This window comes from Phoca vitulina, unplaced genomic scaffold (genome assembly GCF_004348235.1).
Source record: "Phoca vitulina isolate PV1807 unplaced genomic scaffold, GSC_HSeal_1.0 scaffold13, whole genome shotgun sequence".
NCBI classification, from domain to species: domain Eukaryota; kingdom Metazoa; phylum Chordata; class Mammalia; order Carnivora; family Phocidae; genus Phoca; species Phoca vitulina.
In genome coordinates this window covers 39,107,147-39,123,326 of record NW_022589716.1, presented here as the reverse complement: position 1 = coordinate 39,123,326, position 16,180 = coordinate 39,107,147, and the positions used below count along the sequence as shown (strand labels likewise).

Sequence of the window (16,180 nt, the reverse complement as noted above, 5' to 3'; positions counted from 1 at the left end):
TTTAAAGATTTTATTTATTTATTTGACAGAGAGAGACACAGCGAGAGCAGGAACACAAGCAGGGGGAGTGGGAGAGGGAGAAGCAGGCTTCCCACCGAGCAGGGAGCCCGATGTGGGGCTCGATCCCAGGACCCTGGGATCATGACCTGAGCCGAAGGCAGACGCTTAACGACTGAGCCACCCAGGCGCCCCAGGAATAGGTTGTTTAATTATTCATTATAGTGGGTGTGGCAGGGAGAGAAGCATTCTTTGTGGATTTGGGATGGATTTTATTATTTCTTTCTCCCTCTGCCTTGGATTGCCTTATGGTGGACATTTGTCATATCTAAAGTGCTGTGGTACTTCATTTGCAAAATCAGTAGGGATGAAATTCAAGCTAATCAATTTCAGTGCTTGTTTGACATCTGGTTTAAGATTGATGAGGAAAGAAGTTGAATCTTATGACTAAAATGTAAGACATTTGTGTTGTTCATCAATTTTGTTTCTTCTCTGTCATTGCCATTTTAATACATGATGATTTTGAAAACTTTAATATTCTAAACTGAAATAAAAGAGTATTGGAAATAATTCCAATAAAATAAATAAATAAATAAATAAATAAATAAATATAAAATAAAATAAAATGTTTAAATTCTTAAACTTGGAGTAAGTACCTGCAGAAAAATTCGTACCTTGATGGGGATAAACTAAAGCAGTAAATGATGCACTACACTCTCAATTTGTAAAAATGATATTGATGTAGACTGGCTACTACACAAAAAAAAAGAAGCAGTATTTTCTTACTTAGATCAAGAATGATACTCCACTTAGACAAAAATATTCTAAACAATTTTGTTCAACACCACAGTTTCTGAGAAACATTATTTTATTTTAAAGATTTTATATATTTATTTGTCAGAGAGAGAGAGAGGGCATGCACAAGCAGGGGGCTTAATCCCAGGACCCTGGGATCATGACCTGAGCCCAAGGCAGACGCTTAACCAACTGAGCCACCCAGGTGTCCCAGAATTTAAACATTTTAGATGATAATTGTAATAGATAATTCCTTTAGCATCTTATAAAAAGTATATAGAATATACCTTTTCTTATGGTATAGTTTGAAGCATACTGGCTTTGGATTCAGGCACAGCGGGGTTCTAGTTCTGGCCCTTCTAGTTGTGATATGACTGTGATCAAAATATTAAACCTCTCTGGCCTCTGTTCCCCATCTGAAAAGTGGGAATAATATTATTAATACTTTCAGGGATTGTTGTAAGGATTAGAAATGAAGAGTTATACTGAAAGATACCTAGAACAAAGGAAGCTAAGGAAAGATTGCTGTCATTATTATCATATATATTTTATCTGCATTTATACTGTCTTCCCCTATATTATAGATTGATGCCCTAAGGTGTTAATAAGAATTTGTGCTTTGGTGGGCCTCTGCCTCTTTAACCAAATAGTCCTAGACTGCTGTTTGCGTGTTTTGGATCAGAACTGCATTTGCAGGGACTTTTACTAGTTAATGAAGTCCATGGACTTGATTGCATGGATTTCATGACTGCCCGTGTCTACCCAAAGACCTATTTTGATTCTTGATTCTTGGCTGCATTCTGAAGAGGTAAGGTTATTGTATAGTTAACAAATGGGCAAGATTTTCCTGTACTTCATGGAGTCACAGTTATTCTGAAGGTCTGTAATTCACCCCCAAAATCTGAGCATTTATGATGAATGCTATTAGGCATTATAATACCAACTCTCTTTTTTTTTTTTTTTTTAAAGATTTTATTTATTTATTTGAGAGAGAGAATGAGAGAGAGAGCACATGAGAGGGGGGAGGGTCAGAGGGAGAAGCAGACTCCCTGCTGAGCAGGGAGCCCAATGCGGGACTCGATCCTGGGTCTCCAGGATCATGACCTGAGCCGAAGGCAGTCGCTCAACCAACTGAGCCACCCAGGCGCCCCAATACCAACTCTCTTTAAGTTAAATTTATAGGAGTGATGGAAATGAAAGGAGAAGTTACCAATTTAGTTTAAGTATCCATTTTGGAATTAATATTTTCACACAGGTCATATTTAAGGTGTATGAATTGCAGGAGTCTCATGGTTTTAAATACCATGTGTCTATTCATGGCTTCCAAATTTATATCTTCAGCTAGGTCTCACCCCAAAACTTCACACTCATATATCCAACTGCTTACCTCACATTTCTGCTTGGACCTCTTCAAAGCAACTCTTGATTCTCTATGCTACCTGCCGTCCTCCACTCCAAATGTACTGCTCCCACAGTCTTTTCTCATCTCGTTAAATGGCAACTCCGTCCTTTCATTTGCCCAGACCAGAAACCTCAAAGTCATCCCTGACCCTTCCCTTTCACACTTAATCTGTCATTCTGTCAATAAATCCTGTTGGCTTTATCATTAACAGACTTCCCGAAACTGAAGCTTTTCATCACCCTGCCCACGCCAGCGTCAGCTTGGACCTCTGTGATCACTTTCTGGTGGTCTTATTTCTGCTTTTGCCCTCTGATAGTCCTACTGAGGCCAGCAACCAAAGTGATCCTTTAAAAAGTCACATCCTACTTAATATTGGCCAGAGGTGGTATCCCATCTCATTTGGAGCAAAAGCCTGAGTTCTCTCCTCTCAGTGGCAGTCCTCTCTCCCTTTTTGACCTCCTCTCCCACTTCTCTGCCCCTCCTTTATTCTGCTCCAGGCGCGTTTGACTGTTTCTCAAACATGTCAATCATACTCTGACCCTAGAGACTTTGTACTTAATGTTATTTCTTGGTGAAATAGTGTTTCCCCAGATAGTCACATGGCTTAGTCCTTCAGTTTCTTCCGGCCCTGTTTTTCATAAGTCATGGTCTCAGTGAGGCCTTCTGTGACCATCCTGTAAAGGGTATCAAGCTCATCTCCTCCTCATGCATGGCTTCACTGGCTTCATTTTTTTGCCATAGCACTTTCATATATGTCGTGAGCATCTCCGGTCTCTTCCCTTACTATAGTGTAAGTTTTGTGAGGACAGACAATTTTGTTCTTTGTTATATTTCCACTGCTGAAAGTACCCCAAAAGTAGTGGGCACATGAAGAAGTTAATGAGTTTCAATTTTGGCGAGGGGCATAATTTTATCATTGCAATAGTGCAACTGTCTGCCACCTTTTTTTTTTTTTTTAAAAGATTTTATTTATTTGACAAAGAGCACAAGCAAGGGCAGCTTCAGGCAGAGGGAGAGGGAGAAGCAGGCTTCCCGCTTAGGGGGTAGCTCTATGTGGGGCTTGATCCCGGGACCCTGGGATCATGACTTAAGCCAAAGGCAGACACTTAACCCACTGAGCCACCCAGGCGCCCCTCTCTGCCACTTTTTTTTTTTTTATCAGCATATACAATTATACCTTGTTTTATTGTACTTTGCTTTACTGTACTTTGCAGATATTTCATTTTTTGACAAATTAAAAGTTTTTGGCCACCCTGCCTTGAGCCAAGTCTATCAGTATCATTTTTCCAACAGCATTTGCTCACTTTGTGTCTCTGTGTCAAATTTTGGCAATTCTTAAAATATTTTGGAATTTTTCATTATTATTTGTTATTATGATCTGTGGTCAATGATATTTGATGTTACTATTGTAATTGTTTTGGGGCTCCGCAAACTACAGCCCATATATGACCACAAACTTAATTGACAAATGTTGTATGTGTTCTGACTGTTCCAGTCACTGGCCATTTCTCTCCCTCTCCTTGGATCTCCATATTCCCTGAGACACAACAGTATTTATTTATTTATTTATTTATTTATTTATTTATTTTTTTAATTTTTTTATTGTTATGTTAATCCCCATACATTACATCATTAGTTTTAGATATAGTGTTCCATGATTCATTGTTTGTGCATAACACCCAGTGCTCCATGCAGAACGTGCCCTCCTCAATACCCATCACCAGGCTAACCCATCCTCCCAACCCCCTCCCCTCTAGAACCCTCAGTTTGTTTTTCAGAGTCCATCGTCTCTCATGGTTCTTCTCCCCCTCCGATTTCCCCCCCTTCATTCTTCCCCTCCTGCTACATTCTTCTTCTTTTTTTCTTTCTTAACATATATTGCATTATTTGTTTCAGAGGTACAGATCTGAGATTCAACAGTCCTGCACAATTCACAGCGCTTACCAGAACACATACCCTCCCCAGTGTCCATCACCCAGTCACCCCATCCCTCCCACCCCACCCCCCACTCGAGCAACCCTCAGTTTGTTTCCTGAGATTAAGAATTCCTCATATCAGTGAGGTCATATGATACATGTCTTTCTCTGTTTGACTTATTTCGCTCAGCATAATACGAGACACAACAGTATTTAAATTAAGCCAGTTAATAACCTTGCAAGGCCTTTAAGTGTTGAAGTGAGAGGAAAAGTCACATGTCTCCCTTTAAATCAAAAACAAGAAATGATTCAGCTTAGTAAGGAAAGCATGTTGAAAACTGAGATGGGCTGAAAGCTAGGCCTCTTGTGCCAAACAGCCAAGTTTTTGAAGGAAATTAAAAGTGCTACTCCAATGAACACGGGGATAATAAGAAAGCAAACAAACTCACTGCTGATAGGGAGAAAGTTTTAGTGGTCTGGATAGATCAAACCAGCCACAACATTCCCTTAGCCAGAGCCTAATGGGGAGCAAGGCCCTAACTCTCTTCAGTTCTGTGAAGGCTGAAAGAGGTGAGCAAGCTGCAGAAGAGAAGTGTGAAGCTAGCAGAGGTGGTTCATGAGGGTGAAGGAAAGAAGCTGTCTCCAAAACATAAAAGTACAAGGTGAAGCAGCAAGTGCTGATACAGAAGCTGCAGCAAGTCATCCAGGAGATCTCGTGGAGATCATTAATGAAGGTGCCTGCACTAAACAGATTTTCAATGTAGACAAAACAGCCTTCTAGTGGAAGAAGAGGCCATCTAGGACTTTCATAGCTAGAGAGAAGTCAATGCCTGGCTTCAAAGCTTCAGAGGATTGGCTGACTCTCTTGTTAGGGGCTAATGTAGCTGGTGACTTGAAGTTGAAGCCAGTGCTCATTTAGCATGCAGATAATCCCAGGGCCCTGAAGAATTACGCTAAATCTACTCTGCCTGTGCTCTATAAATGGAACAACAGAGCCTGGATGACAATGTATCTGTTTACAACATGGTTATGCTCATTGACAATGTACCTGGTCACCCAAGAGCTCCAGTGGAGATGTATGAGATTAATGTTGTTTTTGTGCCTGCTAACACAGCATCCATTCTGCAGCCCATGGATCAAGGAGTGATTTCAACTTTCAAATGTTACCCAAAATCCAATGACCTAACATTTGAAAGTTCAGGTTGTTCTTATGGTGCATTTAAATGGAGTCATACAGTATACATTTATTCTTTTGCTTCACATACTCTTTCTGTTTTTGTCTGTTGTTGCTTATATCAGTAAGCATTCTTTTTTCCTGAGTAGTATCTGTTGTATGAATATAAAAAATTTGCTTATCTATTCATCTATTGATGAATTTGGATTATTTCCAGTTTGTGGCTAGTGTGGTAAAGGTTGCCATGAACATTTGTGTGCAGTGTTTGTGCAGGCATCTGTTTTCATTTCTTTTGGGTACATGTTTATGAATGGAATTGCTGGCTTATATGCTAGGTGTATACTGAACTTCATAAGAAATTGCCAGTTTTCCAGGTGGGTTGGACCACCCCCACCAGCAGTGTATGAGAATTTCAGTTGCTCTACATCCTGGTTAGTATTTGGTATCATTAATCCTTTTAGTTGTAAGCATTTTATTGGGTGTGAAATGGTAACTTATTTGGTTTTAATTTGCACTTTCTGATGACTAGTGTAGCTTTTCATGTACTTATTGACTCTTATATCTTTGGTGAAGTATCTGTTCAATTTCTACCCAATTTTTAGAAATGGTATTGTTTGTTTTTTTCTTACTAATTTGTAGTTCTTTATGTGTTTTGGTCATATATATATATATTTTTTCTTCCTGTCTCTGGCTTGCCTTTTCATTTTCTAGAGGTTATCTTTTGATGAACAGACAGTTTAATTTTGACGAAGTCTGTTTTATCTCTTTTTTATGATTACTACTTTTTAAAAAACTTGCCTAAAAAAATCTTTGCTTACCTCAGGTCATAAAGATTTTTCCTAAGTTTCTTTCCTAGAATTGTTATAATTTTAGTTTTACACTTAGGCCTGTGAACCTATTCAAGGTAATTTTTATGTATGATGGAGGTTAAGAGTCAGGATTCATTTTTTTTCTCGACAGATACTTGGTTGCTTCAGCACCATTTACTAAGAAGACTCACTAAATTGCAGTGGCTCCTTTGTTGTAAATCAAGTGACTACATGTGTTGGGCTAATTCTGGACACATTCTCTTTGTGTCTCTTTCAGCTAATACTACAGAGTCTTTAATATAGTAGCTGTGCCGTTAAGTTCTTAACATCTGTAGTACGAGTACTCTACTTTGGTTTCCTTTAAGACTACTTTCATTCTGGGGCCTTTGATTTCCATGTAAATGTTAGAATGAATGTATCATTTCCACCCCCCAAAAAGTTGCCTTTGATTGGCATTGTATTGAATCTATAAATAAATGTGGAGAAAATGGGCATGTTGACATTGTTGAGTTTTGTAGTCCATGTACATAGGGTATTTCTTTACTTAGGCCTTTTTAAAATTGCCCTCAGCAAATTTGGTAGTTTTCAAGATAAAAATTTTACACATTTTTGTTAAATTTATTCTTAGGTATTTAATGTTTTTGATGGTATTTCAAGTGGTATTTCCTTTAAAAAATTTCATTTCCTGTTTGCTAATATATAGGCATTAATTTTTGTTAATTGATATTATGTCCAGGGTCTTGCAAAAATTCACTTATTCTAGTTGCTTGTAGAGTCTTCAGATTTTTTATGAACATAATCATGTCACCTGCAAATAAAAAATTTTCTTTTTTTCCCATTGTGTGTGTGTATATGTATATATATATGTGTGTGTGTGTGTATTTATGTGTGTGTGTGTATATATATATTTTTTTTTTTTTCCCCCTTACCACAAAAGCTAGAGCCTCCAGTACAATTTGAAGAGAAATAGTGGTGGTAGACATATCCTTGTCTTGTTTTCAATCTTAAGGGGAGATGTCCTAAGTTTTACTAGTGACTATAATATTAGCACAGTTTTTTTTAAAGTCTTCAGCAGACATTTCTTTCTTTTTTTTTTTTTAAAGATTTTATTTATTTATTTGACAGAGAGAGACACAGCGAGAGAGGGAACACCAGCAGGGGGAGTGGGAGAGGGAGAAGCAGGCTTCCTGCGGAGCAGGGAGCCTGATGCGGGGCTCGATCCCAGGACCCTGGGATCATGACCTGAGCCGAAGGCAGACGCTTAACGACTGAGCCACCCAGGCGCCCCTAGCACAGTTATTTTGATGGTATCTTTTATCAGATTAAGAAGGTTTCCTTTTGGGGGGCCTGAGTGGCTCAGTCAGTTAAGCATCTGACTCTTGATCTCTTCTCAAGTTTTGATCTCAAGGTTGTGAGTTCAAGCGCTGTGTTGGGCTCCATGATGGGCATGGAGCCTACTTTAAAAAAAAAAAAAGTTTCCTTCTATTCCTGGTTTTCTAAAGTGTTTTTATTATGAATGGGTATTGAATTTTTTCAAATGCTTTTTCTGCATTTATTGTAATGATTGTATGATTTTTCTCCTTTATTTTGCTAATGTGGTGAATTACATTGATTTTTCAAATAGCAAACCAACCTTGTGTTCCTGGAATAAATCCCACTTGGTTATGATGCATTGTACTTTTATTTGTCTCCAGATTTTATTTGTTAATATTTCATTTATGATTTTTGTGTCTATATTTGAGATATTATTGGACTATAATTTTATTTTCCTACAATGTGCTTGTCAGATTTTGTTATCAAGGTTATGCTGGCTTTAATATGAGTTGGGAAGTATTCTTCTTTTTTTATTTTCTGGATGATTTTGTGTAACACTGTTATTATTTCTTCCATAAATATTTGGTAGAATTTACCAGCAAAACCATCTGGGCCTGGAGTTCTCTTTGTAGGAAGGATTTTTTTTTTTTTTGTAGGAAGGTTTTTAATTACAGCTCAGTTTCTTTAATAGATAATACTGCTCTTCAGATTTTCTGTTTCTTCCTTTGGCAGTTTTGATGAGTAGTCTTTTTCAAGAAATTTGTCCATTTCATTTAAAATTTTGATTTTATTGATATTAAATTCTCATAATATCCTCTTATCTTTTAATTTCCATTGGATTTGTAATGATGCCTCCTTATAATTCTTTGTTTTTGTAGTTTGTATTTTCACTTGTTTTTTTCTTGTTCAGTCTTGGTAGGGGTTTATTAATTTCATTAATTTTTTTTCAAAAAACCAGCTTTTGGCTTTGCTTATTTCCTCTCATATGCTTGTTTTCTATTTCATTAATATGTTATTATTTCCATCCTTCTTTTGTTGTAATTTGCTGTTCATTACCTAATGTTTTAAGTTGGAAGCTTAGAGTGTTGATTTTCAATTTTTCTATTAAGCTGTAAATTGTTTTCTAGGGACTGTTTTAGCAAACCTCCAAGTTGTCATTCAACTCAGAATATTTTCTAATTTGCATTGTTTTTGATCTAAAGGGTTATTTGGAAGTGTGGTGCTTAACACACTAAAGTGCATCTCTTAAAGTTTGGAGATTGTCTAGTTATTTTTTGTTATTGAGTGTCATGTGAATTCACAGTGGTCAGAGTAGATACACTGAATTATTTCATTCCTTGTAAATTTGTTGAGATTTACTTTATGGCCTAGAATGTGGTCTATGCTGGTAAATGTGCCATGTATACTTGAAAAGAATGTGTAGTCTGCATTTGTCAGATGTAATATTTTTTGTTAATTACATCAATTCGATTAATTGGGTTGGTTCAGATATTCTGTACTCTTACTGATTTTTATCTGTTTTGTTAGTTAGAAAGGTGTGTTTGGATTTATACACACTATTATTTAAACCAAACAGTATTGTGAATGGGCTGTTTCTCCTTTCAGGTCTGTCAGTTTTTGCTTTATACATTTTGAAGCTATGCTATTAAGTGAATATAATTTATGATTTTTATGGCTTTGAATTAAATTGACCATTTTGTCAAAATGAGATGTCCCTCTTTATGTCTCATAATACTTTTTGCCTTAATGTTGTCTGTTACTAATGTTGCCATATCAGGTTTCTTTTCATTAGTATTCATGGTACATCTCTTCCCATCCTTTTATTTTTAACCTTCCTGGGTCTTTATATTTAAAGTGTTTTCTTTCAAACAGTATATAATTGTATCTTTTGTATCTTATTTTTTAATCCAGTCTGACCATCTTTGTCTTTTGGAGTATGTATCCATTACATTTAATGTGATTACAGTTTGCCATGTTGCTTTTTGTTTTCTTTCTCCATTTGTTCCTTTTTTTAAAAATTATTTATTTATTCCTGCCCATTCTTTTCAATATTAAGAGTATTTTTATTATTTTATTTCCTTTGTTAGTTTTTACATTATACCTCTTAGTGTCACTCTTTTAAGTCCTTACTGAAAAAAATGACAAAATACATCCTAATGATAGTGTACCATAAATTAGTACTTTTATTATGTCCTGAACAATGCAAGAACCTTACAGTATTTTTATATCATTTAATCTCCCTTTTTTTTTTTGCAATGTTTTTGTATGTATTTTACTTCCATGTATGTTAAAAATCTCAACAAGACATTGTTAGTGTTGTTGAAAACAGTCAGTAGTTTTGTTTTTACCCACGTATTTACCGTTTCTGGAGCTGTTGATTCTTCCTGACATTTTTGTGCTTCCCTCTAGAATTGTTTCCCTTAAGCTGAAGAACATTTCTTGTAGTATTTCTTGTCTGCCAGTGAGGAATTCTCTTAGCTTTTCTTAGTTTGAGAATGTATTTTGCTCTCACTTTAGAATACTATTTTCTTTTTTTTAAAAGATTTTTACTTATTTATTCATGAGAGACAGAGAGAGAGAGGCAGAAGCAGAGGGAGAAGCAGGCTCCCTGTAGAGCAGGGAGTCTGATGTGGGACTCGATCCCAGGACCCTGCGATCATGACCTGAGCCGAGGGCAGACGCTTAACCAACTGAGCCACCCAGGCGCCCTAGAACACTGTTTTCAGCGGAAATAGAACTCTTGGTAGTTTTGCTTTTTAAAGATGTCCTGATGTCATTCTATTATCTTCTTGCTTTCATTGTTTTTGTTGAGTAGTCAGTAATGTTTTTATTGTTTCTTAGAGCGGTGGTTCTCAGCTGGGAGTGATTTTACCTTCCCTTTACCCCTACCCCAGGGGACATTTGGTAATGTTTGGTTATGTTTTGGTTGTCTCAACCCAGGGTGGGGTGTATGCTACTGACATTCCTACAGTGCACAATTCACAGCAAAAAAGGCTCTGATTCAAAGTGTCAGTAGTGCCGAGGTTGAGAAACCGTGCCTTAGAGTTCGCATGTCTTATTTTTTTTCTAGTTGTGTATGAGATTTTCTCTCTTTTATTTTTTAACAGTTTGGTTAGTATATGCCTAGGTTTTATTTTCTTTGTTTATCCTTTTTGGGATGGATTTTAATTCCCCCTAACAGTACACTATCTTTTTATTCATTTGTTTTTTTTTTCATCTTTTTTTTTAATATTCATTGTAGTTATCTTGAAGTCCTTCTAATGCCACTGTTTGGATCACCTCTGGATCTACTTCCATTGACTATTTGATCTTTTGATTAGTGGCTAATTTCTTGCTTCTTTGCATGTCTAGTCATTTTAAAATGTGTTTTGATGAAATGTTATGGAGGCTGTGAATTATCTTCCTTTGAAAGATGTTGGATTCTATTCTGACGGGTGGCTAAATTACCAGCTCTTCACTTTTTTTTTTAAGTAGGCTCCATGCCTGGTGTGGAGCCCAATGCGAGGCTTTAACTCACTATGCTGAGATCAAGACCTGAGCTGAAATCGAGAGTCAGATGGTTAACTGATTGAGCTGGTGTCCCACCAGCTCTTCACTTTTATTCTGTTAGGGCCTTATTTAGTGTTTTGTTGGGTTTGGTCTATTAATGTTTTATATTTCCAGAGTATGGTCCTTTTTCCTAAGGTGTGCCCTTTGTGGGGTCTCAACTGAATGGGATTTTTTCCAAGATCTTTCCAATTTGGCTGGGCTCAAACTCCAACAACTTTTCAACTTTTCTCAGCTTCTCAGCATGTGCTTCCTACGAGGTTCTCTTGTTCTCTCTCTCTCAGGCTTTTGAAGCCCTGGAGGTGATCAGGAGTGGATGAGAATTTCTGTGCAGATTTTTGGGGTTCTCTTTCTTTGGGGGTAATCCTAGCCATCTTTGCCCAGGACTCTGATCTCTCTTCCCTCTGGTCTCTATTTGGACTTCATTTCAATACCTAATTCCGAGAAGATGCTTCCAGGGGAAGTTCTTGGGGGAATGTTGGATCACCTCATGTTTCTCTTTTCTTTCAGTGACTGGAGCCTTGTATTGATTATAGTCCATGCTATAAACATTTGTTTTGTGTGTTTTGTTCAATTTTAAAGTTACTTATGGTTGGAGAGTAAGTCTTATACGAGGTATTCTTCATGGCCAGATTCTGAAGATCTCCATTTTCCTTTATAAAAGATTAACTGCTTTTTAAGTCAGATTTATTGCTTTGAAGAAATACTGGTTTGGTTGCCATTATGGAGTAAGTTCTGTATTTCACAGAAGCAAGTGTTAATTGGGTAAACTAAGCTTATGTCAGTTAACTTATTGTATATAACTTGACATCTTCATTATCCATTGTATTTTTTGTGCTTCAAGGAATCATCTGTTGCAGTTTGCCTTAGAGTCACCACCCATATCTCCTGCTTCTTCCTCTTCAAAGAGCCTTGCTTCCAAAGTACACACTCCTGTAGCCTTCAGACGTTCTTTAAAGCAAGGAAGCAGGTTAATGGAGAATTTCTTGATCAGAGAAACTGGTGGTTCCACATCAGAGTTGTTGATAAAAGAGAATGAGAGTAAACGCACCCCTCAGAAAGAGGTGAGCACTTCTTCAAAGACCAAAGAGACACCTATAGAAAAGGCAGCTCCGTGTTCCTTAGATGCTCATGTTCCTGAGACACCCTCTACATCAACTTTGAAACAGGTTACCAAAGGTAGGAAATTATTTTCATATATGTATTTTCTTACTTAATGGAAATCTTTTCATCCCATATGACCTGAGAATAAATAAGCATCTTGAGGGGGATGGAATGGGAAAGGACAAACCAAATTTTACATTATAACAGTCTCAGAAATTGATGTAGGCAATGCTGCAAGATATTTTTATACTCTTTCTCTCTCACAGAATAGGAATTCAGGCTGATTGCTGGAAAAATGGAACAATTTTAGTTAGCTCATATTTTAACTATGGCAGTAGCTTTTTATTTTTCAGCTTTTTTTTTTTTTTTTTTAAAGATTTTATTTATTTGTTTGACAGAGAGAGACACAGTGAGAGAGGGAACACAAGCAAGGGGGAGTGGGAGAGGGAGAAGCGGGCTTCCCGCCGAGCAGGAAGCCCGATGTGGGGCTCAATCCCAGGACCCTGGGATCATGACCTGAGCTGAAGGCAGACGCTTAACCGACTGAGCCACCCAGGCGCCCCTATTTTTCAGCTTTTAATTTCCCTTCTCATCTTTCATATCAGTTCCAGTTTAATCTTAACGAACTCGTTTTATCTTCTTATACCCCTTTTTGAACACTTCCAAGCTGTTCTGACTGGCATTTATAGCCATAGACAATTTGACCCCTCCCCCAGATGTCTGACCTCTGTCTCAAAAATCCTTCTGTGCTAGCCAAACTGATCTTCCCATTATTCCTTGAATACACCCAGAGATTGGAAAAACTACAAGCTGCAGGCCAAGTTTGGCTTGACACTTTATTTTTGTAAGTAAAGGTTCACTGGAAAATAGCCACACCCATTTGTTGACATATTGTTTATGAATGCTTTCATGCTCCATGGCAGTGATTAGTAGTTGTAACACAGACCATCTAGCCTGCAGAGCCTAAAATCTCTACTAACTGGCCCTTAACTAAAAAGGTTTGCTGGGGCGCCTGGGTGGTTCAGTCGGTTAAGCATCCAAGTCTTGATTTTGGCTCAGGTCATGATATCAGGGTTGTGAGATTGAGCCCTGCATTGGGCTCTGTACTCAGCAGGGAGCCTGCTTGAGATCCCCACCCAACCATGCTCACTCACCTGCACGCTCTTGCTCTCTTAAAAAAAAAAAAAAAAGTTTTGCTGACCCCTGTTTTATCTTTCTAGATTCTATCCAGATCCTAACCATTCTTTGGTTATGTTAGACAATATTGACATCTCACATCACGAAAGTGTTACGGCACTTGTTTTCTGGACTATTTTGTGTATAGTTTGCTTTTTTGATGACTCGATCAGCTTGTTTAACCTATTGTTTCCATGTTTCCTCTTACCCGTGAAGTTCAGAGCACCTTTTAGGCAGAAACTATGTCTTAGACATCTTTGGTATGCCCACATCATACATAGTGCCGGGCAATTAGTGGTTATTCATTTTAGTTTTTTTTAAAGATTTTATTTATTTACCTGAGGGAGAGGGAGAGAGAGAGCATGCACAAGAGAGTATGAACAGTTGGGAGGGGCGGAGGGAGAGGGAGAAGCAGACTCCTTGCTGAGCACGGAGCCTGATGACACAGGCTCGATTCCAGGACCCTGAGATCATGACCTGAGCCGAAGGCAGATGCTCAACCAACTGAGACACACAGGCGCCCCGCAATTAGTGGTTATTAAACTTAGATTGAAGTTAGCGTATTAATACTCAAGGGTTTAAATTTTGTAAGGAGGGGCTCGGGGTCCTGGATTGAGCCCTGCATCAGGCTCCCTGCTAGCAAGGGAATCTGCTTCTCCCTCTGCCCCTGTTCATGTGCTCGCTCTCTTGCTATCTCTCTCTCTCAAATAAGTAAATAAAATCTTAAAAAAAATAAAATTTTTAAGGATATGTGGATCTTGCATTTCCTACCCTATCTTTTGTCAGTCTATCAATTGACAGTTCTTGTTGTAGTGTTTTTAGCTTGATAGTTAATTTTTTCCCCCTAATAGACCAGTTTTTTTCAAATGAAATCTTACCATGAACTGTAAAACATAAAATAGATAAAATTGGCCTTGCTCCATTGAAGTAGAGATGGAGGGCCTGACCTCCTGCTTCATCCCAGCCTTTATCATGGTGGCCTCTGGGCCCCAAGATTCTTCCACAGTTCTCTGCAACTTCGTCAAACAGTTTGAGAATGATTGTGTTTCCTAATGGCAACACTACATTTGTAATTACAAATGAGAGCTAAATTATCGAATTTGTAACCATTGCTGATTTGAACAGTAGTTGGCCCAAACCAACAAATGCTTCAGTTTAGCTTTGCATACTCTCTCATCCCCAGCCAGGTGTATCTTATTCATGTTGTTACGATTGCTACAGTGCTACATATGAATGACTCCTGGACCGGAAAACTTAAGATTAGTTCTATAGGCTGGTCACACCTCTGTAGAAAAGACTTAACCAAAGCATTTTCTAATAAATGAATCCCCAGACTTCTTTGCAATCTCTTCCTGTAGGCTGCAGATTCTAATTATGTGACTTACCACAATTTAGCCATTACTCAGTGAACAGTCTTTCCCAATCCTGTTGCCCTGAGGTGTCATTCTTTTTCTCTTCTGCTTTTCTAAGTGCATGTTAAGGTTGGGATTTTTTTTTTTTTTTATATTAATTGCTGAAAGATGACAGGTTATACATTATTTTTGCCCTTTCTGTAAATAATAAAGTCTCTCTTTCTCTTTTTAAAAAAATACAGTGGATTGTCCTGTTTGCGGGGTTAATATTCCAGAAAATCACATTAATAAGCACTTAGACAGCTGTTTAACACGTGAGGAGAAGAAGGAAAGCCTCAGAAGGTAAGAAAGTTAAAGCATAACCATTGAGCTACTTTAACAAGGTACTTCTTGTACTTTATAAACTATTTGCCACCTCTTCCATTCTGTCTCCTTCATCCTGAGGGTTATTTCCCATAAACCATGAGAATCTGGTGACCTGCATTTCTTCTTAGAAATGTTTCCTCCTGGGGCGCCTGGCTGGCTCAGTCAGTAGAGCATGTGACTCTCAATCTCAGGGTCCTGAGTTCAGGCCCCACATTGGGCATGGAGCCCACTTAAAAAAAAAAGAAATGTTTCTTCCTGAGGAATGAGTTTCAAGTGTAAAGGCTGAGCATGTTCTCCTTGAATAGTAAGGAGTCAACACTGATACTCTTGCTTGGACTGCTCTTTTTCTAGATGCATCTGTCATATTTCTTCTAATACATTTAGTTCTGTCAGTTTATCCAAAGACATACTCATCCATACATAATTAAGTTCAGGTTCCAATAGTGGTTCCAAACCTTGCTCCTTGGAATACTGTAGTCCTGCCGTTTGCTCTGGCTTGCAGTTTAGAAGCACTGCATATCATATCTCTCTTAGGGAAAGATTCACTATACCAGTGAGTGTATTGAAGGATCTGAGAAGTCCTACATCAAAGGTAATTGTTGGATTTTATTTAATCCGGTAATTACTACATTATTTGACCCCAAAATCTTTTTTTTTTTCCAAGATTTCATTTATTTATTAGAGAGAGTATGAGCAGGGGGAGGGGCAGAGGGAGCAGACTCCCCACTGAGCAGGGAGCCCGCTGCGGGGCTCCATCCCAGGACCCTGAGATCATGACCTGAGCCAAAAGGTAGACGCTTAACCAGCTGAGGCACTCAGGCACCCCTTGACCCCAAAACCTTTTTTTTTTTTTTTTTACACTTAAGTACTTTTTTTTATTTTGTTATGTTAATCACCATACATTACATCATTAGTTTTTGACGTAGTGATCCATGATTCATTGTTTGCGTCACTTAAGTACTTTTTTAAAAATTTTTTATTGTTATGTTAATCCCCATACATTACATCATTAGTTTTAGATATAGTGTTCCATGATTCACTGTTTGTGCATAACACCCAGTGCTCCATGCAGAACGTGCCCTCCTCAATACCCATCACCAGGCTAACCCATCCTCCCACCCCCCTCCCCTCTAGAACCCTCAGTTTGTTTTTCAGAGTCCATCGTCTCTCATGGTTCGTCTACCCCTCCGATTTCCCCCCCTTCATTCTTCCCCTCCTGCTACATTCTT

At 38.0% G+C, this 16,180-nt stretch overlaps 1 protein-coding gene across 1 annotated transcript in view; it reads left to right on the top strand.

Moving 5' to 3' along the window:
* Positions 1–16,180, top strand: part of RAD18 (RAD18 E3 ubiquitin protein ligase) — a 103,963-nt gene that overhangs the window by 26,008 nt on the left and 61,775 nt on the right. The window contains exons 5-6 of the mRNA XM_032411841.1: positions 11,798–12,132; positions 14,828–14,927. Coding sequence (XP_032267732.1) covers positions 11,798–12,132; positions 14,828–14,927 — 435 coding nt within the window. The remainder of the gene's footprint in view (positions 1–11,797; positions 12,133–14,827; positions 14,928–16,180) is intronic.